This window comes from Cervus canadensis, chromosome 2, assembly GCF_019320065.1.
Source record: "Cervus canadensis isolate Bull #8, Minnesota chromosome 2, ASM1932006v1, whole genome shotgun sequence".
Lineage (NCBI taxonomy): Eukaryota > Metazoa > Chordata > Mammalia > Artiodactyla > Cervidae > Cervus > Cervus canadensis.
The window spans coordinates 11,991,561-12,015,095 of NC_057387.1; the positions used below are offsets into that span (position 1 = coordinate 11,991,561).

General features: G+C 39.8%; 1 protein-coding gene and 1 long non-coding RNA gene across 6 annotated transcripts in view; one reads left to right on the forward strand and one right to left on the reverse strand.

The window, feature by feature from the left end:
• Positions 1-23,535, forward strand: part of LOC122431628 — a 107,412-nt gene that overhangs the window by 42,743 nt on the left and 41,134 nt on the right. The gene's annotated exons all lie outside the window — the stretch shown is intronic.
• LOC122431605 (CD48 antigen-like) overlaps positions 1-23,535 on the reverse strand; it is a 50,966-nt gene that overhangs the window by 10,441 nt on the left and 16,990 nt on the right. For all 3 annotated transcript variants that reach the window (XM_043452864.1, XM_043452857.1, XM_043452859.1), the window contains exon 2: positions 6,450-6,818. In XM_043452864.1, coding sequence (XP_043308799.1) covers positions 6,450-6,818 — 369 coding nt within the window. The remainder of the gene's footprint in view (positions 1-6,449; positions 6,819-23,535) is intronic.

Sequence of the window (23,535 nt, forward strand, 5' to 3'; positions counted from 1 at the left end):
TGGGTCTTCTCCTGTATCTCTGACTTGCATCTAGGACAAAGCTTTGTCCCCAAATCTCTCTAACTGGACTTCAGATCAACTAGTTTAAAAGCATTTTACGTAATAACTAATTCGATCATTCAAAACTCTTACTTGGTGTTTTTTTCCACCCAGTTTTGTTGTTTCAGTTTTGCCAACATCTTTTTGTCACTCAAGAACTTTTAAATCAACTTTCCCCAAAGCGTGGAGTAATATTTTGTTTTCAGGAACAGGTTTTTTTTCTTTTTTCTTTTTGGCAGCTTGCAGGATCTTTTTCCCCAACCAGGGATTGAACCTGTGCCCTTAGCACCTTTAACAATGAAAGCACAGAGTCCCAACCACTGGGAATTCCCAGGAACAGACAGAAGAAATTCAGCTCTGCCCACCAGAACACTGACACAAGCTTCCCTAACTAGGAACCCTTGAGGAGCCACCTATCCAACCCCACTCACAGGGAGGAACCTCCACAATAAAGAAGAACCACCAACTGCCAGAATACAGAAAGGTCACCCCAAACACAGCAATATAAACACGCTGAAAAGGCAGAGAAGTACCAAGCAGGCAAAGGAACAGGATAAAGCCCACCAAACCAAAAAAAAGAGGATGAGATAGGGAATCTACCTGATAAAGGATTCCAAATAATGATAGTGAAAGTGATCCAAAATCTTGAAAACAAATTGGAGTTACAGATAAATAGCCTGGAGACAAGGATCGAGAAGATGCAAGAAAGGTTTAACAAGGACCTAGAAGAAATAAAAAAGAGTCAATATATAATAAAAAATGCAATAAATGAGATCAAAAACACTCTGGAGGGAACCAACAGTAGAATAACAGAGGCAGAAGATAGGATAAATGAGGTAGAAGATAGGATGGTAGAAATAAATGAAGCAGAGAGGAAAAGAGAAAAAAGAATTAAAAGAAATGAGGACAACCTCAGAAACGTCTGGGACAAAGTTAAACATCCCAACATTTGAATCATAGGAGTCCCAGAAGAAGTAAAAAATAAAGACCATGAGAAAATACTTGAGGAGATAATAGTTGAAAACTTCCCTAAAACGGGGAAGGAAATAGTCATCCAAGTCCAAGAAACCCAGAGAGTCCCAAACAGGATAAACTCAAGGTGAAACACTCCAAGACACATATTAATCAAATTGACAAAGATCAAACACAAAGAACAAATATTAAAAGAAGCAAGGAAAAAACAAATGACACACAAGGGGATTCCCATAAGGATAACAGCTGATCTTTCAATAGAAACTCTTCAGGCCAGAAGGGAATGGCAGGACATACTTAAAGTGATGAAAGAGAAAAACCTACAGCCCAGATTGCTGTACCCAGCAAGGATCTCATTCAAATATGAAGGAGAAGTTAAAAAAAAAAAAAAAAAAAAACCTTTACAGACAAGCAAAAGCTGAGAGAATTCAGCGCCACCAAACCAGCTCTTCAACAAATGCTAAAGGATCTTCTCCAGAAGGAAACACAGGAAGGGTATATAAGCTCAAACTCCAAAGAAGAAACTAAATGGCAATGGGATCATACATATCAATAATTACCTTAAATGTAATTGGGTTGAATGCCCCAACCAAAAGACAAAGACTGGCTGAATGGATACAAAAACAAGACTCCTATATATGTTGTCTACAAGAGACCCACCTCAAAACAAGGAACATAGAGACTGAAAGTGAAGAACTGGAAAAAGATATTCCACACAAATAGAGACCAAAAGAAAGCAGGAGTAGCAATACTCATATCAGATAAAATAGACTTTAGAACAAAGGCTGTGAAAAGAGATAAAGATGGACACTACATAATGATCAAAGGGTCAATCCAAGAAGATATAACAATCAAAACTATATATGAACCCAACATAGAAGCACAACAATATGTAAGACAAATGCTAACAAGTATGAAAGGGGAAATTAACAACAACACAATAATAGTGGGAGACTTTAATACTCCACTCACACCTATGGATAGATCAACTAAATAGAAAATTAACAAGGAAACACAAACTTTAAATGATACAATAGACCTGTTAGACCTAATTGATATCTATATGACATTTCACCCCAAATAAATGAATTTCACCTTTTTTTCAAGTGCACACGAAACCTTCTCCAGGATAGATCACATTCTGGGCCATAAATCTAGCCTTGGTAAATTCAAAAAAATTGAAATCATTCCAAGCATCTTTTCTGACCACAATGTGGTAAGATTAGATGTCAATTATAGGAGAAAAACTATTAACAATTCCAACATATGGAGGCTAAATAACACACTACTGAATAACCAATAAATCACAGGAGAAATAAAAAAAGAAATCAAAATATGCATAGAAACGAATGAAAATGAAAACACAACAATCCAAAACCTATGGGACACTGTAAAAGCAGTGCTAAGGTTCATAGCAATACAGGCTTACCTTAAGAAACAAGAAAAAGGTCAAATAAATAACCTAACTCTACACCAAAAGCAACTAGAAAAGAAAGAAATGAAGAACGCCAGGGTTAGTAGAAGGAAAGAAATCTTAAAAATTAGGGCAGAAATAAATGCAAGAGAAACAAAAGAGACCATAGCAAAAATCAATAAAGCCAAAAGCTCGTTCTTTGAGAAGATAAATAAAATTGGCAAACCATTAGCAAGACTCATCAAGAAACAAATGGAGAAGAATCAAATCAACAAAATTAGAAATGAAAATGGAGAGATCACAACAGACAACACAGAAATACAAAGGATCATAAGAGACTACTATTGGCAACTATAGGCCAATAAAATGGACAAATGGGAAAATGCAAAAATTCTTAGAAAAATACAACTTTCCAACACTGAACCAGGAAGAAATATAAAATCTTAACAGACCCATTAGAAGCATGGAAATTGAAACTGTAATCAGAAATCTTCCAGCAAACAAAAGCCCAGGACGAGACGGCTTCACAGCTGAATTCTACCAAAAATTTAGAGAGGCGTTAACACTATCCTACTCAAACTCTTCCAGAAAATTGCAGAGGAAGGTAAACTTCCAAACTCATTCTATGAGGCTACCATCACCCTGATACCAAAACAAGACAAAGATGCCACAAAAAAAGAAAACTACAGGCCAATATCACTAATGAACATAGATGCAAAAATCCTTAACAAAATTATAGCAAACAGAATCCAACAACATATTAAAAAAATCATACATCATGACCAAGTGGGATTTATCCCAGGGATTCAAGGATTCTTCAATATCCGCAAATCAATCAACATAATACACCACATTAACAAATTGAAAGACAAAAACCATATGATTATCTCAATAGATGCAGAGAAAGTCTTTGACAAAATTCAACAGTCATTTATTATAAAAAGCCACCAGAAAGCAGGAATAGAAGTAACATACTCAACATAATAAAAGCTACATGTGACAAACTCACAGCAAACGTTTTCCTCAATGGTGAAAAATTGAAAGCATTTCTCCAAAAATCAGGAACAAGACAAGGGTGCCCACTCCCACCACTACTACTCAACATAGTTTTGGAAGTTTTGGCCACAGAAATCAGAGCAGAAAAAGAAATAAAAGGAATCCAGATTGGAAATGAAGAAATAGAACTCTCACTGTTTGCAGATGACATGATCGTCTACAAAGAAAACCCTAAAGACTCCACCAGAAAATTACTAGAGCTAATCAATGAATATAGTAAAGTTGCAGGATATAAAGTTAACACACAGAAATCCCTTGCATTCCTATACACTAAGAATGAGAAAACAGAGAGAAATTAAGGAAACAATTCCATTCACCATTGAAACAAAAAGAATAAAATACTTAGGACTATATCTACCTAAAGAAACAAAAGACCTATATATAGAAAATGAAAACTATAAAACACTAATGAAAGAAATCAAAGAGGACACAAATAGATGGAGGAATATACTATGTTCATGAATTGGAAGAATTAATATAGTGAAGATCAGTATACTACCCAAAGCAATCTATAGATTCAATGCAATCCCTATCAAGCTACCAACGGTATTCTTCACAGAACTAGAATAAATAATGTCACAATTTGTACGGAAATACAAAAAACCTCGAATAGCCAAAGCAATCTTGAGAAAGAAGAATGGAACTGGAGGAATCAACCTGTCTGACTTCAGGCTCTACTACAAAGCTACAGTCATCAAGAGAGTATGGTACTGGCACAAAGATAGAAATATAGATCAATGGAACAAAACAGAAAGCCCAGCGATAAATCCACACACCTATGGACACCTTATCTTCGACAAAGGAGGCAAGAATATACAATAGAGAAAAGACAATCTCTTTAACAAGTGGTGCTGGGAATACTGGTCAACCACTTGTAAAAGAATGAAACTAGAACACTTTCTAACACCATACACAAAAATAAACTCAAAATGTGTTAAAGATCTAAACATAAGACCAGAAACTATAAAACTCCTAGAGGAAAACATAGGCAAAACACTCTCCAACATAAATCACAACAGGATCCTCTATGACCCGCCTCTCAGAGTATCAGAAATAAAAACAAAAATAAACAAATGGGACCTAATGAAACTTAAAAGCTTCTGAACAACAAAGGAAACTATAAGCAAGGTGAAAAGACAGCCTTCAGAATGTGAGAAAATAATAGCAAATGAAGCAACTGACAAAGAATTAATCTGAAAAATATACAAGTGACTCCTGCAGCTCAATTCCAGAAAAATAAACGACCCAATCAAAAAGTGGGCCAAAGAACTGAACAGACATTTCTCCAAAGAAGACATACAGATGGCTAAGAAACACATGAAAAGATGCTCAACATCACTCATTATCAGAGAAATGCAAATCAAAACCACAATGAGGTACCATTACACGCCAGTCAGGATGGCTGCTATCCAAAAGTCTCCAAGCAATAAATGCTGGAGAGGGTGTGGAGAAAAGGGAACCCTCTAACACTGTTGGTGGGAATGCAAACTAGTACAGCCACTATGGAGAACAGTGTGGAGATTCCTTAAAATACTGGAATAGAACTGCCATATGACCCAGCAATTCCACTGCTGGGTATACACACTGAGAAAACCAGAAATGAAAGAGACATGTGTGCCTCAATGTTCCTCACAGCACTGTTTATAATAGTCAGGACATGGAAGCAGCCTAGATGTCCATCATCAGATGAATGGATAAGAAAGCTGTGGTACATATACACAATGGAATATTACTCGGCCATTAAAAAGAATACATTTCATTCAGTTCTAATGAGGTGGATGAAACTGGAGCCTATTATACAGAGTGAAGTAAGCCATAAAAAAACACTGATACAGTATACTAATGCATATATATGGAATTTAGAAAGATGGTAATGATAACCCTATATGCAAGACAGCAAAAGAGACAGAGATGTATAGTACAGTCTTTTGGACTCTGGGGGAGAGGGCGAGGGTGGGATGATTTGGGAGAATGGCATTGAGACATATATATTATCATATGTGAAATGAATCACCCGTCCATGTTCGATGCATGAGACAGGGTGTTCGGGGCTGGTGCACTGGGATGACCCAGAGGGATGGGATGGGGAGGGAGGTGGGAGGGGGGTTCAGGATGGGGAACAGATGTACACCCGTGGTGTATTCATGTCAATGTATGGCAAAGCCACTGCAATATTGTAAAGTAATTATCTTCCAATTAAAAAAGAAAGAAAGAAAAAGAACTTTTAAATCAGTTTTTGAACCAACCAATAAGGACATTTCTGATACAACTGTATATTTCTAATAATCAATTTTTGCAGTATTTTACAATTGAAAGTTTTTTTGTTTGTTTGTTTGTTTGTTTTTTGTATACTTTTGATTGGGCCTCTATGGCAAACCACTCTACTACTCCTGCCTGGAGAACTCCATGGAGAGAGCGGCCTGGAGGGCTACAGCCTATAGGGTCCCAAAGAATCACAACTGAGTGATTAACACTTTTACTTTCACACTTTCACAATCCTGGGGAGCCTCTCAAGTGATCACTCTGCTTTAAAACTTTCATTGGTTGTTTCTCATGAGATATGTAGCATTGGAGTCCATCCTGTATCCTGTACCTTCCCTCCACCAGCTGTGTGTGGGTCCCTGGAGTGGGGAGTGGAGTTCGGATGAGGGTCAAGCTGGGGAGGGGAGGTCAGGTGGTCAAGTGGTCTTGATTCTGATAGAGGTGGATTAACTGGAAGGTGACAAAGCTTAAGCCCTTCTTTGTTCTTGTTCTAAATAAATATTTTTAAACAAACACAAAGATATTCTAGCTAGTTTTTCCTAAGATGTAATTTTTAAAATTTAGTTTTACCTTTAGGGCATCAGAAGAGATGTAAAAAATTCTAATTAAAAAAAAAGACTTTAAAAAATATCCTGAGTTTAGGCTAACTTACTTTAAATAAAGTGGTTGTTGGAATGCATGCTTGGGGCATGGTCCCACACCTTACCATATAAACAGAGTCTAAATCTTTCCTCCTTCGATTTTCCTGAGTTGAATTTGATTTTTGCTGTATATAGTCCACTCATTTCCATGGTAAGATTCCTGATGCTCAAGAAAGCCTTCTCTGTTAAGTTGAGTCTGTGTTTGTATATTTCTTCAAGATCATACCAGTCAGGAGTAGGGGTCTGAGGCTTCCAGGTCACTAGTTGTGTGTTCTCATCATTCTCAGGTTGCCAATTCCACTCAATCTCTCGGATGCTAGAATTCAAAGGGGAGGTCAGTGGCAGCTGTACAGATGCCCCCACAGTCCTTTTCAATGTACAGGAAGAGCTGGGGTATTTGACAGCTTGAGAATCTGGTGAAGCACTAGTTAAGCCTGGAGGAAGAAAGAAGCAAAGCAAATGTTATACTGTATCTGCTATCTTCACATCACACTGATTTTACACCTATAAAAAGATTATCTCCATCTTTACAGACAAGGAAACAAAACTGCAGAGGTAATCTTGCTTAGGCATTGGTCTTGCCTAGAAGTTGATAGTTTTGATTCAAGCATATATCTGTCACCCTTCCAGACTCATGCTCTTTCCTTTTCTTACAGCTTGCACCCAATATGGCCTTTGGCTTAATTCTAGGAACTAGAAACTGAAAATATTAAAGTTGATGAGTAATAATACAATTTCCCCATTGTTTCTATAGACTAGAAGAAAATCATTTCAGCTTTCTACTATGCTATCATTTTTTTTCCCCCTCAACCCATTGCTTTTTGGTTTCTGGCCACCACTCCTCTGAAATTGCTCTTGACTGAGATACTGATTACTACTTAAAATTAACAAATCCACATGTCATTCGTCAATCTGTCAATCCTAGCCTTATGGGACCATCTTGTGGCATTTGACATATGGCTACTCTTTCTTGAAACTCTACTTATTTGAAACAAATTTTTACTCATTGGGCCCTCAGTCCACTTTCTTTCAATAAATGTTTAATGAGCTAGGTATAACTGAGGTTGCCAGAGATACAGTGGTGAACAAGTGGGCCAGATCCCTGCTTTTATGGAACTACCATTGTAGTCAAGGAGACTGCTGAAAAAAGCAGGAGAAAGTACAAGATTTCAGATACTTGTAAGTGCTGTTAAAACAGGATGTGGCACAGATTTCATAACAGTTGCCTGGCATCTGAACTCCCTTCTCATATTTATGGAATTTTCTGTCTTATGAAACACAGCCCAACGTGAAAATGCCTGATACTTTCCCAGCCACCTTTATAGCAGAGACAGCACATAACCTGGGCTCCTCCAGTCTGATGCACCTATTCAGACTTCCAAACAGAAGCTACTGCATGGTGAGAGGAGGACCACAGCATATGTGCTATTGACAATGACAGTCGTGGAAGCAGCCACCTGATTGTCTGAAGCAATGTTGACAGCTGTTCTGAGGCAAGTCAAGTATCTAGTCAGTGAGATGTAAGCTGTGGTGTCTGTGTCAGAAGTAACAGAGCAGTTTCTACTGGACCAGTTCTGTTGTCGCTCCTGGATGAGTCATCTCAGAGCCTGGTCACCCGGATCCCTCAAAGGTCTGTGAACCACCTGCTCTCCTTTAATATGAATATTTAACTGTCAATTGATTTCTTGGACTTATATAGTCAAGAAATGCAAGAGAAGAAGATCTACAAAAATCAACCCCAAACAATTAAGAAAATGGCAATAGGAACATACATATCAATAATTACTTTAAATGTAACTGGATTAAATACTTAAATTTATTTTTAATTGGAGGATAATGCTTTACAGGGTTGTGTTGGTTTCTGCCGTACAACAACGGGAATCAGCCATAGGTATACACATACTCCCTTCCTCTTGAGCCTCCCTCCCACCCCACCCCCCCACCCCAGCCCTCTAGGTCATCACAAAGCACGCAGCTGAGTTCCCTGTGCTACACAGCTGCTTCCCACTTGCTATTTTACATAGGATAGTGTGTATATGTCATTGCTACTGTCTCAATTTGTCCCACCCTCTTATTCCCTGACTGTGTCCATAAGTCTGTTCTCTACGTCTGTATCTCTACCTACCCTGCAAATAAGTTCATCAGTACCAATTTTCTTAGATTCCATATATATGCATATATATTTCCATATATCAACATTTGCTTTTCTCTTTCTGGTTTACTTCACCATTTAACAGGCTCTATGTTCATCCACAGTCAGTTGATATCTGTTGTTTGTGACCAAGAATGCTGAGTGACAATTAGAGATAATGTGATAAGATACTGGTAGTTTAATGGACGTGTGAGGCGTGGATGGTCTCCTAAAAAGGTGTGACAGTTAAAGTGAGTTCTGAATGATTACAGGACAGAATGAATTCTTCCAGGCACAGAAAGTGCATGTACAAAGTTTCCAGTGTACAAAAGATCATGGTCTCCATGTGGGATGAATGGAGGACTGTGCCTGGAGTGAACTGAGTGAAGAAGAGATCTGAAGACAGACTGAGGCAGGAAAGGCATTGTAGGGTTTGTAGGTGGTTTGGGTGGGTTCTGATTGCCACAGGAAGCTACCAAAGGGTTTTTAGCAGGGTAATATGTGGTTTACATTTTTGTTGATCACTTTAGAATATATACTGTGTGCATAATGGTTTATAGGAAGGCAAGAAGAGGAAAAGGGATTCCACTTCAGAGACTTTTGCAATAGGTTAAGTGAGAGAAGGATGGTGGTAGGGGATGAGGAGAAATGGGGAGATTCAGGAAATTTTGGAGGTAGAGTTATAGAGAGTGCTGATGGACTGGATATCAGAGAGAAGGAAAGAAGAATCAAAGATGATTTCTAGGTTTTCGGCTTAAACAACTGAGTAGATGGAATGACATTTATTGAGATGTAAATATCATTAAAGTCTGGGGAGGAGCAGATTTGGGGTAAATGTAGGCATAACATAAGAATTCAGCTTTAGATTGTTAACTTTGGCTTCCAAGAACAGATGTTAAATGGGCCACATAGATAGGTTAAGCCTGGGAGGAGATGTCCAGGCTGAAAATGTGGCCCTCAGTGTAGTCATGCTACTTACAACCATGGGATTAGCTAAAATCACCTAGGGATTAGGTGACTATAGCTAGGGAAGGAAAGAGGGCATAGCACTGACCACCAGAGGATTCAGGTCCATTGGGAGAGGTGGAGAAGGAACAGCCAGTGGGGAAGACCAGGTAAGTGCAGGATTAGAAAAGCCAAAGAAGGAAAATGTTTCAAGAAGGAGGGGTGGACAACTAGGGCAGCACTACTGAGAGCTCAGGTCAGATTTCCTTTTATTCTTTTGTCTATTCCTTAGTACTTCCAAAATGCTTTTGTGCTTCTCATTGCATTAGTACTTATCCCCTTAATACGTATACTTCTTCACTATTAATTATATCAAAATAGTCAAATAATACCTATCTTGCTCTTTATTTACCATTGCTCACCACCATCAAAACTAGAATGAAAATGCAGAACATTCACTAGCCCACATTCCCTGCTCAGCCTTGTACTAGTCTTACACCTCCCCCTGCAACATTCTTCCAATTTGAAGGTTTCACTGACTTAGTCAAGTGTTCTGTTTCTAGACATTTATTAGATTTTCTCTGAAAATATGACATCTTTATTTCCAGAATCTTTGCTGTTGTTGTTGTTCAGTAGTCAAGTCGTTTCTGACTTTTTGAGACCCCATGGACTGCAGGGTACCAGGATTCCCTGTCCCTCACCATCTCCCAGAGTTTGCCCAAGTTCATGTCCATTGAATCAGTGATGCTGCTCAACAATCTCATCTTCTGTCGTCCCCCTCTTCTCCTGCCTTCAATCTTTCCCAGCATCAGGGTCTTTTCCAATGAGTCAGCTCTTCACATCAGGTGGCCAAGGTATTAGAGCTTCAGCATCAGTCTTTCCAATGAGTATTCAGTGTTGATTTTCTTTAAGATTGACTGGTTTGACCTCCTTGCTGTCCTAGGGACTCTCAAAAGTCTTCTCCAGCACCACAGTTTGAAAGCATCAATTCTTTGGTGCTCTGCCTTCTTTACGGTTCAACTCTCTCATCCGTACATGACTATTGGAAAGACTGTAGCCTTGACTGTACGGGCATTTGTCGGCAAAGTGATGTCTTTACTTTTTAACACACTGCCTAGGTTTTTCATAGCTTTTCTGCCAAGAAGCGATTGTCTTCAATTTCATGGCTGCAGTCACCATCTGCAGTGATTTTAGAGCCCAAGAATAGGAAATCTGTCACTGCTTCTGCCTTTTCTCCTTCTATTTGCCATGAAGTGATGGGACTGGATGCCATGATCTTAGCTTTTTAAATACTGAATTTTAAGTTGGCTTTTTCACTCTTCTCCTTCACCCTCATCAAGAAGTTCTTTAGTTCCTCTTCACTTTCTGCCATTAGAGTGATATCATCTGCATACCTGAGATTGTTGGTTTTTTCCCAGCAATATTGATTCCAGCTTGTAATTCATCCAGCCTGGCGTTTCGGATAACATGCTATGCATATAAGTTAAATAAACAAGGTGACAATAAATAGCCTTGTCATAGTCCTTTCTCAATCCTGAACCAGTCAGTTGTTCCATACAAGGTTCTAACTGTTGCTTCTTGAAATGCATACAGGTTTCACAGGAGACAGATAAGAAGGTCTGGTATTCCCATCTCTTTAAGAGTTTTCCACAATTTCTTATGATCCACACAGTCAACGACTTTAGCGTAGTCAATGAAACAGAGGTAGATGCTTTTCTGAAATTCTCTTGCTTTCTTTATGAAAGCAAGAAAGTTAATGTTGGCAATTTGATCTCTGATTCCTCTGCCTTTTCTAAACCCAGCTTGAACATCTGAAATTTGTTGGTGGCATTGTGCTGAAGCCTAGCTTGGAGGATTTTGAGCATAACCTTACTAGCGTGGAAGATGAGTGCAATTGTTCAGTGCTTTGAACATTCTTTGGTATTGCCCTTCTTGGGAATTGGGGTGAGGATTGATCTTTTCCAGTCCTGTGGCCACTGCTGGGTTTTCCAAATTTGCTGACATATTGAGTGAAGTACTTTGATAGCATCAACTTCTAGGATTTTAAATAGCTCTGCTGGAATTCCATCAACTCCACTAGCTTTATTAAGAGCAGTGCTTCCCAAGGCCCACTTGATTTCACACTCCAGAATGTCTGGCTCTGGGTAAGTGACCACACCATCATGGGTATTTGGGTTATTAAGATCTTTTTTGTACATTTCTTCTTTGTATTCTTTCTATCTCTTCTTGATCTTACATTATCATCATCCATGCAGCTTAATTACAATTGTTGTGTGTTTTTTTGCTAACCACTGTTTATTCTTTATCTTTCTCTACTGTTCCATCTGGGTTCTAAGTCGCTTCAGTTGTGTCCGACTCTTTGAGACCCTATGGACTGTAGCCCGCTGGACTCCTCTGTCCATGGGTTTGTCCAGGCAAGAATATTGGAGTGGGTTGCCATTATTATTCCTCCTCCAAGGAACCTTCCCAACCCAGGGATTGAACTCGTGTCTTTTATGTCTCCTGCATTGGCAGGTGGGTTCTTTACCACTAGCACCACCTGAGAAGCCCACCTACTGTTAAGATTAGCTTCTTATTTGATGGACAACTATTTTGAGGATTTTTCTCAAATAGGCTCTGTGAGTGATATACTCTCTGAATCCTTACTTAATCCTAATGTCTTCTCTCGTTTAGTTTAGCACATGATTAGCACATGTTTAGCACATCCTAATGTGCTAATGTCTTCTCTTGTTTAGTCACTAAGCCATATTCAACTCTTTTGTGGCACTATAGACTGTAGCCCAACAGCCTCCTCTCTCCATGGGATTTCTCAAGCAAGAATACTGGAGTGGGTTGCCATTTCCTTCTCCAAGGGAATCATCTCAACCCAGGGACTGAACCTGAGTCTCCTGCATTGCAGGCAAATTCTTTACTGCTGGGCCAGCCAGGATGGCATTCAGGCTGAATGGCAAAGATTGCTCTCCCATCCTCTGAGTAGCACACAGATGCCTTTTCACTCTCATCAAGCTTCCAGTTTGCAGATGAAAAGTCTGATTTTTTTTTTTTCTCTTTAAAATATTTTCCCTTTGGAAACTTTTTGCTCTTTTTGTTATATTTCAAGAATTGTACCAGCATACACTTAGGTACAGGTTTCCCAGGTGGTGCTGGCAGTAAAGAACCTGCCTGCCAATGCAGAAAATGCAGGAGACCTGGGTTCGATCCCTGGGTCTGGAAGATCCCCTGGAGGAGAGCATGGCAACCACTCCAGTATGCCTGGTGTGCTATGGTCCATAGGGTGACAAAGAGTCAGACATTACTGAAGCAACTTAGTACACATGCACTCACTCAGGTACTTGTCTTTTTTTGAGGTGAAATTCTCATGCAATTAACACTATAAAGCGTATGATTCAGTGGCATTTTCTGTATTCCCAATGTTGTGCAACTATTACCTCTCTCAATTTTGTTCATCTTTTCAAAAAACGAACTTGTGGTTTCATTGATTTCACTAATTTGATTACTTGTCTACATTCTATTTCATTTATTTATGCACTAGTCTTTATTATTATTTCCTTTTATTTTGCTTGTTTTGGGTTTAGTTTGTTCTTCTTTTGATAGTTCCATAAGATACATATTTACATTGTTGATTTGAGATCTTTTTTAAATTTTTTTAATATAGGGATTTACAACCATAATGTAATGAGCAGTACTTTTAATACATTTATAAATTTTTGTATGTTTTGCTTTATTTTCATTCATCACAAAGTATTTTTTCATTTCTCCTTTGGCCTATTATTTGAAAAAGAGTATGTTGTTAAATTTTCATGTAATTAAAATTGTCCAGCTTTCTTTTGGTTATCAATTTCTACCTTTGGTTATTGATATCTACCTTGGAAACATTATGGTCCAAGAAGATAGTTTCTATAATTTTGAACTTTTAAAATTTGTGAATTTTTATTTCATGGTCTAACATGATTTACCTTAGAGAATGTTCATGTGGAATTAAGAAAAATGTGCATTCTTATGTTGTTGGGTAGAGTGTTCTACACATGTATTTTATAAATTTAGTTGGTTTACAATATTGCCCAAGTATGATTTACTGATCTTTTCTAGATGTTTTGTCTGTAAATAAGGCATCAAAGTTTCCAATTATTTTTGTAAAATTATTTTTCCTTTTAGTTCTGTCAATATTTGTTTCATAATTTGCAGACTTGTTGGAAGAGGGTGTTTGCTATGACCAGTGCATTCTCTTGGCAAAACTCTATTAGCCTTTGCTCTGCTTCATTCTGTACTCCAAGGCCAAATTTGCCTGTTACTCCAGGTGTTTCTTGACTTCCTACCATATAGGTAGGAAGTCCCCTATAATAAAAAGGACGTCTTTTTCGGGTGCTGGTTCTAAAAGGTCTTGTAGGTCTTCATAAAAGTCAAGTGGGCCTTAGAAAGCATCACTACGAACAAAGTTGGTGCAGGTGATGGAATTCCAGTTGAGCTATTTCAAATCCTGAGAGATGATGCTGTGAAAGTGCTGCACTCAATATGCCAGCATATTTGGAAAACTCAGCAGTGGCCACAGGACTGGAAAAGGTCAGTTTTCATTCCAATCCCTAAGAAGGCAATCCCAAAGAATGCTCACTACTGCACAATTGCACTCATCTCACATGCTAGTAAAGTAATGTTCAAAATTCTCCAAGCCAGGCTTCAGCAGTACGTGAACCGAGAACTTCCAGATGTTCAAGCTGGATTTAGAAAAGGCAGAGGAACCAGAGATCAAATTGCCAATATCCGCTGGATCATCAAAAAAGCAAGAGAGTTCCAGAAGAGCATCTATTTCTGCTTTATTGACTACACCAAAGCCTTCGACTGTGTGGATCACAATAAACTGTGGAAAATTCTGAAAGAGATGGGAATACCAGACCACCTGACCTCCTCTTGAGAAACCTGTATGCAGGTCAGGAAGCAACAGTTAGAAATGTACATGGAACAACAGACTGTTTCCAAATAGGAAAAGGAGTATGTGAAGGCTGTATATTGTCACCCTGCTTATTTAACTTGTATGCAGAGTACATCATGAGAAACACTGGGCTGGAAGAAGCGCAAGCTGGAATCAAGATTGCCGGGAGAAATATCAATAACCTCAGATATGCAGATGACACCACCACCCTTATGGCAGAAAGTGAAGAGGAACTAAAAAGCCTCTTGATGAAAGTGAAAAAGAAGAGTGAAAAAGTTGGCTTAAAGCTTAACATTCAGAAAACGAAGATCATGTCATCTGGTCCCATCACCTCCTGGGAAATAGATGGGGAGATAGTGGAAACAATGTCAGACTTTATTTTGGGGGGCTCCAAAATCACTGCAGATGGTGACTGCAGGCAAGAAATTAAAAGACACTTACTCCTTGGAAGGAAAGTTATGACCAACCTAGATAGCACATTAAAAAGCAGAGACATTACTTTGCCAACAAAGGTCCATCTGGTCAAGGCTATGGTTTTTCCAGTGGTCATGTATGGATGTGAGAGTTGGACTGTGAAGAAAGCTGAGCGCCGAAAAATTGATGCTTTTGAACTGTGGTGTTGGAGAAGACTCTTGCAAGGTGATCCAACCAGTCCATCCTAAAGGAGATCAGTCCTGGGTGTTCATTGGAAGGACTGATGCTGAAGCTGAAACTCCAGTACTTTGGCCACCTGATGCGAAGAGTTGACTCGTTGGAAAAGACCCTGATGCTGGGAGGGATTGGGGGCAGGAGGAGAAGGGGTCGACAGAGGATGAGATGGCTGGATGGCATCACCGAGTCGATGGGTATGAGTTTGAGTAAGCTCCGCGAGTTTGTGATGGACAGGGAGGCCTGGCATGCTGCGATTCATGAGATCGCAAAGAGTCGGACACGGCTGAGCGACTGAACTGAACTGAATTTGCAGATTGTTGTTTGGCATGCATATTGCATACTTGTTACATTTTCTTGATGATTTGACCCAATATAGGTATCAAATGTCCCATTCTTGTTTTATAACTTTTTTTTAACTTAAAATCTATTTTTCTGATATCAGAATAGTTACCCTAGCTCTCTTTTCACTATGACTTATGTAGATTTTCCCCCCATTCTTTCCCTTTAATCCTATTTATGTCTTTACATCTATAGTGAGTCAGGACAGTTTAATTTTTTCAACTTTATTAAGCTTTTGAATAGCCAATAAAGTCACATGGCTAAAAACTTAAAAGGTATAGAATGATAAATCATGAAAAGACCCCCATGCCTTTTTCCTTTTCCCTATAACTTTTCAAAGATAGTCTATCTCTATGTATAGAAAACACATACATAATTCCCCTTCTTTTTTACACAAATAACAAATTATGTAATCTGCTCTGAACAGTGCTTTTTTTCTCTTGATGATGTAGGTTAGTAATTATTTTATAACAGCATGTAAATAACTGAGTTAACCTTTTGCATAGTTATATAGAATTCTCCTGAATTGTTATTGATCCTCTTTTTTTTTCCAAAGGAAGAACATTTAAATATTTCCCCTTTTTTTGACTTTTAATATATAAGTTATACTATTTTCTCTAATTTGTGAAACTTTTTCTAACCATGTGGGCTTCCCAGGTGGCTCAGTGGATAAAGAATCTGCCTGCGATTCAGGAGAAGCAAGAGACACAGTTTCGATCCCTGGGTTGGGAAGATTCCCTGGAGGAGGGCATGGCAACCCACTTCATCATTCTTGCCTGGAGAATCCCATGGGCAGAGAAGCCTGGAGGGCTACAGTTCATAGGGTCACAAAAAGTCAGACATGACTGAAGCAACTGAGCATGGAGTCAAATCTCTCAACCTTTTCTGTTTTTCAGAAGTTTTTGATTGTGCCCTTGTCTTTTTCATACTTAAGCCTTTCTTACTCTTGGCCATTAAATAAATCATCCCATGATTGTTTCATTTTTCTTGGAATGGTAAAAATTTAGTTTTGAACAAAAATATCCTTAAAGTATTCAGTATTCTCTATTAACATTACTGAGGTAGTGGTGGGGCAACTAAACATATTTCTTCCTTGCCTCATAAATAGGGATTTTAGCTTTAGAGAGAGAGGAGGGGGTTAATAAACATTAGTCCTACACAAGAATCTGTTTCTATTTCCAGCCAATTACCAATAATAATAGCAATTGATTTTAATAGGTTATTATGAATTCTGCTAATTGTCTATCATTAGAAAGTATTTTGTAAATACTTAGAAAAAATGGGAGAGACACAAAACTTCCATGTCTTTGGGAAGTTTTTCTAACACATTGAGAATTATTTTGTGTCAATCATCTGGATCTGGATATAGCTGCTCAGAAGAAAGAATTTGACTGGTGTAGATGGAGAAATTATTTAAATGAAGAGTGGAAGTTAATTAGGCTATCACTGGCTAGGTGAGAGTTCAGAATGAGAAGGAGGACAGAATATTTACAATAAGGAAATAAATAATATAAGTGGAGGCTTGAATGCAGAATCAAGCAAGATAACTGTAATTAGTCTCACTCAAATGATGGCTCAGGTGGTGAAGAATCCTCCTGCAATGCAGGAGACCTGTGTTTAGTCCCTGGGTTGGGAAGATACTCTGGAGATGGGAATGGTTACCCATTCCAGTATTCTGGCCTGGAGAATTCCATGGACTGTATATTTCATGGGATCACAAAGAGTCGGCCATGACTCAGTGACTTTCACTTTCAAAGTGTAAGTAAATGTCATGTACTAGCATATTGTGGGAAATTAATTTGGCTTTATTGAAAAGTATTAAGTACAAACACTGTCAAAAATCAAAGGAGTTTTGAAAAAAATAAGTAATGGAAGCAATTGAGATTTCTCAAGAAGGTAACCTCTAAAATTGGTCTAATCCTAGTGCTGAGCATCAGTTTGACTGGAGAGAATTCTGGAGGCAGACAAGTGAAGAAACTGTTTAGGTCTGAGTACAATTATACAGATTTAAGGTATTATGTTGCTATTTTATATCTTCCTATTAGCAATTATAATAATGACTTCAATGAGATTATTTTTTCCTACATATTATATTCATGTTCCAAAGAATGCAAGACAAGGTTACTTCACCTAAATGTGACCTTTATTTCTAGGAAGATTTATCCCCTAAGTTATTGCATCCTTTTTAAACTTGTCAACCCTGATGAGCAACATACGAAAAAATCCTAAAAATTCTTATAAATCTTTCTATTAATACAATAGAAATTCTCAGTATGCCTAATGTATGCTCAGTCACTCTGTCGTGTCCAACTCTCTGTGGCCCCATGGACGGTATGTAGCCTGCCAAGCTCCTCTGTCTATGGAATTTTCCATGCAAGAATACTGGACCAGGTTGCCATTTCCTACTCTAGTGAATCTTCTCAACTCAGAGAGTGAATCCTCACCTCTTGCATGTCCTGAGCTGGCAGGCAGATTCTTTTTTAAAATTCATTTGTGTTTCTCTCTCTCTATATATATATATATGCATATATATATATATATACATATACATATACATACATATATATATATATATATATATATATATATATATATATATTGAAGCATAGTGGACTTATATCATTTCAGGTGCACAGCAAGATGATTCAGTTATATATATACACATATATATTAGCTTCCCTGGTGGCTCAGTTGGTAAAGAGTCTGCCTGCAATGCAGACTCTGGGTTGGGACCCTGAGTTAGGAAGATCCACTGGAGAAGTGGAATGGCAACCCACTCCAGTATTCTTGCCTGGAATCCCATGGAGGAGCATGGCAGGCTACAGTCCATGGGGTCACAAGGAGTCAGTCAGTCCGACTGAGTGACTTTCACTATACACACATATTATTTGTCAGATTACTTTCCATTATAGATTATTACAAGATATTGACTAGAGTTCCCTGTGCTATACAGTAAACCTTTGTTGCTTTTTGCATATCTAGTTTTCTAGTAGTCTATTCATACTAAGTCAAACAAGTGGAACCAAAATGTCATAAATTTTATAGCTAGGAAAATTCATAAATTTTCTGAAATATATATTATATATACTATTTGTATACATGCATACAAAAGCTTTTCTACTATGCTTGATAAAGACTTGAGACAGAACATCAAAAAAAGAAGAGCTGGAAAAATTGGAAAACATAACCTAAATGAAGTGGGGGCACTGAATATGAAATAGAAAAATTGAAACAAACTAGATAAAAGTAAAAGATCATCATATAGTCCAGTTGTTTTTAAAATGGCTACTCATTAGAAATATATCTGGAGCTCTGGAGAAAGAAAGCAATACTTTGGAATTTGTATTTTTCAAAAACTTCAAAGATAATTCTGATATGCATCTGGATTTTAAAAAGTGATTACAGGTTTTTCTATTAAATGGTAGTTTTGGTGATATAGAACTCTCTTATTTTTCTGTTGACTAATCATGATACAATGGTGTTAAGTAAATAATAGTTACATTTTTAAATTTAAATCTCTGATGTGTTTTCTGTTGTGATAAAAATATACTTAACATAGAGAACAAGATGGCAGAGAGTACGTGGACATGGAGTACATCTCTCTCCACAGATACATCATGAATACACCTTCAGACACAGAAGTGCGTGCAGAACACCAGCTGAGAACAGATGGGGTACCTGATCAGTGGAAAAGAATATATAGAACCACACAAAGCTCGGCAGGATGAAGGAAGTAGGGGGTAAAGCAGGAGTGTTAGTAGGACTGGACCTGCCCTTGGCGGGTGGGGGAACTGAGGCAGGGATCCAATTCTCACATCAGGGCAACTGTCTGAGTCAGAGGAGAAACATTTAAGGCTGAGAGGGAAACAGCTGATCTGTGGCAGCCTAAATGGAATGAGAATCAGACAGTCCTTGCTGCAGCCATACATATCCCGGACAGGGATGCAGGTGCCCTGGAAGGTGCAGTGGCTGGAAGCTGAAGTTTGGGGAATGTGGACCAATTCCAGGGCGAGGGCTGCTGTTGAGTGCGGAGGGACAGATGAAAGGGTTGTGAGGGAGGAGAATGTGGTGGGAAATGCCTGTGGAGGAAAGCCGGTAGCCATGGAAGCAAGGCGATACTGCTGAGTCACACGTAGGGGGTGGAACCACCACCATAGCCTCTCTTACCCCACACACCAGCTTTGGCAGCTGAACAATAGAGAGGCTGGACCATCAAATGTTTGAAGCACTGAACTAGAGTAGGACCCACCCAAGGTGCTCCTTTAAGAGACTGATGCACTGAACTGCAGAGTAGGACCCCAGCTAGGGGGCCCCCGCTCTATGTGTCTGACACTCCAAACAACAGAGAAGGGCCCCAGGCAAGGGAGCCCTATAAGTGCTTGAACGGGCAGAGCTGTGGAGAAAGACTGGCCAAAGAGTTCTGATTGCCAGCTACAGGAGACTCGAAAAAAGACTCCAATAGGGTCATAACTACTGCGGTGGAGGCAGTCAGTGTCCCTGCACACTTGGCGACGCCAAGGTCTCTACAAGCCAAGTAGATGCACCACCTTCATGCTCAACTCTCATGGGGCAGAGCTGCCACAGGCAAAAAAGTTTTGTGTCTATGCATGCAGGGTCACTTTGGTCGTGTCCAACTCTTCGCGACCCTGTAGACTGTGGCCTGCCAGGCTTCTCTACTGGGGGGTTCTCCAGGCAAGAATGCTGGAGCATATTGGCCAATACTGGTTGCCCTACCCTTCTAGAGCACTATATTTCCTGCTGCCCTAGCCGCCAACTCCCCTGAATACATGGTGCTGCCAGAACCCCTGCGACCCAAACAGCTGCACCACCTCCACAGCTGGCCCTCACTGGGGCAGAGCCAAGTCCTCCAGGGCAGCTCAGGAGCAAACCCCAGTGGACGACCCACATGCAGAGGTGGAAATAAAGCCACAAGTGAAACCCAGGGGCAGTGTGAATAAGAAAGAAGACCCAAAACCGTCTCACCACCTGTATAAGCTGCAGATTAAATCCACATGATCAGCTAGGCAGACTCTGTCTATGGAATACATAAGGACATTGAGAGCTCCCACAAAATAAAATGCACTAGTTCTGATAGCTGTGGACGTCGGAGGCAAGAACCCACAGGACAAACACCAGACTAGAATCTGAGCTGTGCCCACAACAGATTCAGAACTAAACACAGTGTTGGAGGGCATCCTAGGGAGGTGGGGTGGACTGTGACTCCCAGCGAGGGAAAAGACTCTGACACCAGTGACTCAAGAAAAACATTTATTATTCTTATATTTTGACTTGTTCTGTAGACTCTTTAGGATTTTTTCCCCTTTTTCCCCCTCTGTTGTAGTTGTCGATTTTGTTGGCACTATGAAATCTAATTAAGCTTTTGAGCTTTGTTTTTTTTTTTTTTTTTTCTCAGTAACATTTTTTATTGTTGTTATAAACCTCTGCCTCTACATTGGGATTTTCAGTTCTGTGGAGTTTTTCTTTTCTTTTTTCTCCTTTTTGAATTTCTATTTTTAATTTTTTTCTACATTTATTCATTTGTTTGCTTTTCCTACTCTCCTTTCCCCCTTGCAGTTAAACTTTAATGTATATAAATCTTCTTTATCTACGTCCATTTAACTTGGCATATCTATTCTTTTCTTCTTTCCTTTCTTTCCTTTACTCTCAACTTATTTGTTAGCTTTATTTTCATTGCTTTATTCCCCAATTGGCACTTTGCTTTAGCTTGTTTTCCAGTTTGTGCTTTAGTTAGTTTTGTTCTTAAATGGTAGATATAATTTTTGGTTTCCTTTGTTCACCAGGTCAATCTATTGTACATTATTTTTGTTGGACTGTTTTGATTTTGCTTATGGGTGTATATGTATATGTGTATATTCAGTCACACTTTTTATTGTTGTTATAAACCTCTGCCTCTATGTTGGACTTTTGCAGTTCTATGGAATTTTCCTCTTTTTTTTTTCTCTTTTCTCTTTTTTTAATTTTAATGTTTAATTTTTAAACCTATTGTTATTATTTCTACATTTGTCTTTGTTTGCCTTTCCTACTGTTCTAATTTCCTTGCAGTTAACCTCTAATATATATAAATCTTCTTTATCTACCTCTATTTAACTTTGCATATATATTCTTTCTTTCCTTTCTTTCCTTTCCTCTCTTTCCTCTTTCCTTTGGTTTCTTCACAGAAACCAAGAGGAAGAAAGAATTCAACACTGAAGCCTGGGAAAAGGAGACCTCAAACTCAATAAGTTAAAAAAAAATGAAAAGGCAGAAAAATACTACATAAATGAAGGAATAAATTAGAAACACAGAAGTCCAAATAAATGAAGAGGAAATAGGCAAACTACCTAAAAAAGAATTCAGAATAATGATAGTAAATATGATCAAAAATCTTGAAAACAAAATGGAGAAAATGCAAGAATCAAGTAACAAAGACCTAGAAGAATTAAAGAATAAGCATACAGAAACAAACAACACAATTACTAAAATTAAAAATACTCTGGAAGGAATCAATAGGAGAATATCTGAAATAGAAGAATGAATCAGTGAGCTGTAAGATGGAAATAACTTCTGAAGAGCAGAATAAAGTAAAAAGAGTGAAAAGAACTAAGGATAGTCTCAGAGACCTCTGGGACAATATCACACACACCAATATTCAAATTATAGGTGTCCCAGAAGAAGAAGAGAAAAAGAAAAGGTATGCGAAAATTTTTGAAGAAATTGTAGTTGAAAATTTCCCCAACATGGAAAAGGAAATAGTTAGTCAAGTCCAAGAGGCACAAAAAGTCCCATACAGGGTAAACCCAAGGAGAAACATGCCAAGATATATACTAATCAAACTAACAGAGACTAAACACAAAGAAAGAATATTAAAAGCAGCAAGGAAAAAGAAACAAGTAATATACAAGGGAAACCCCATATGCTTAACAGCTGATCTTTCAGCAGAAACTCTGCAGGTCAAAAGGGAATGGCAGGGTATATTTAAAGTACTGAAGGGGGGGGGAGGAGCCAAGATGGCGGAGGAGTAGGACCGGGAGACCACTTTCTCTCCTACAAATTCATCAAAAGAATAACCGAATGCACAGCAAACTTCACAAAACAACTTCTGATCGCTAGCTGAGGTCATCAGGCGCCCAGAAAAGCAGACCATTGTCTTCGAAAGGAGGTAGGACAAAATATAAAAGATAAAAAGTGAGACAAAAGAGCTAAGGACGGAGACCCGTCCCGGGAAGGGAGTCTTAGGCGGCCTTGCTTGGGCTAGGGTCCGGGCCTGAGTGCCCTGAGGACAATCGGGGGGAGCTTCTGTGAGGTGCCAACTTGAACTGTGGGAGACCAAAGGAGAGAGAGAAAATTGACCGGCCGGAACACACTGCCGGCCGTTCGCAGAACAAAGGGACGGGAAAGTCCCGAGAAGAGCTCGCAGGCTGCGGACCGGCCCAGCCCCGCCGGAGGCAGGAGGCAGAGGGGAGGGGAAGGTCGCGGCGAGACACAGGGCGCAGGCACCCGACCGGCGCGGGGCGGGGACTGGGGCTGGGGACGCGGAGGGCGGAAGGCGCGCGCACCCGCCTGGCGCCAGCGGAAACTGAGACTGGGTCCGCGGAAGGGAGTGGGTGCGCCACACCTGGGGATAGCGCGCCCACCAAGCCCCTGGCTGCCTGGACCGCTCTGACGGGGAAGGCACAGAGAGCAGGCGCAGCTTTTCCTTCCGCGCTTTTGTGTAACACCTGAGGGCTGGAACCTCGCGCAGCGCGGGGCGCGCTCCATATAGAACAGCCGGGAGCCTGAGCAGCGCAGACGGAGAAAGCAGCGTCAGCCCCTTCCGGCAGCGCCAGCCCGCCCCGCAGGGCCAGCCCCTCCCCGCAGCGTCAGCCCCGCCCCCGCAGGGCCAGCCCCTCCCCGCAGCGTCAGCCCCGCCCCGCAGCGCCAGCCCCGCCCCGCAGCGTCAGCCCCTCCCAGCAGCGCAACGGAACTAGCTACCTGAATAAGAGTCCGCCTCCGGCCGCCTGTGTCAGGGCGGAAATGAGCCTCTGAAGAGACCGGCAAACAGAAGCCAAATAAACAAAGGGAACCGCTTCAGAAGGGACTGGTGCAACAGATTAAAATCCCTGAAGAAAACACCGACTTCACCGGAAGGGCCCTGTAGATATCGAGAAGTGCAAGCTGG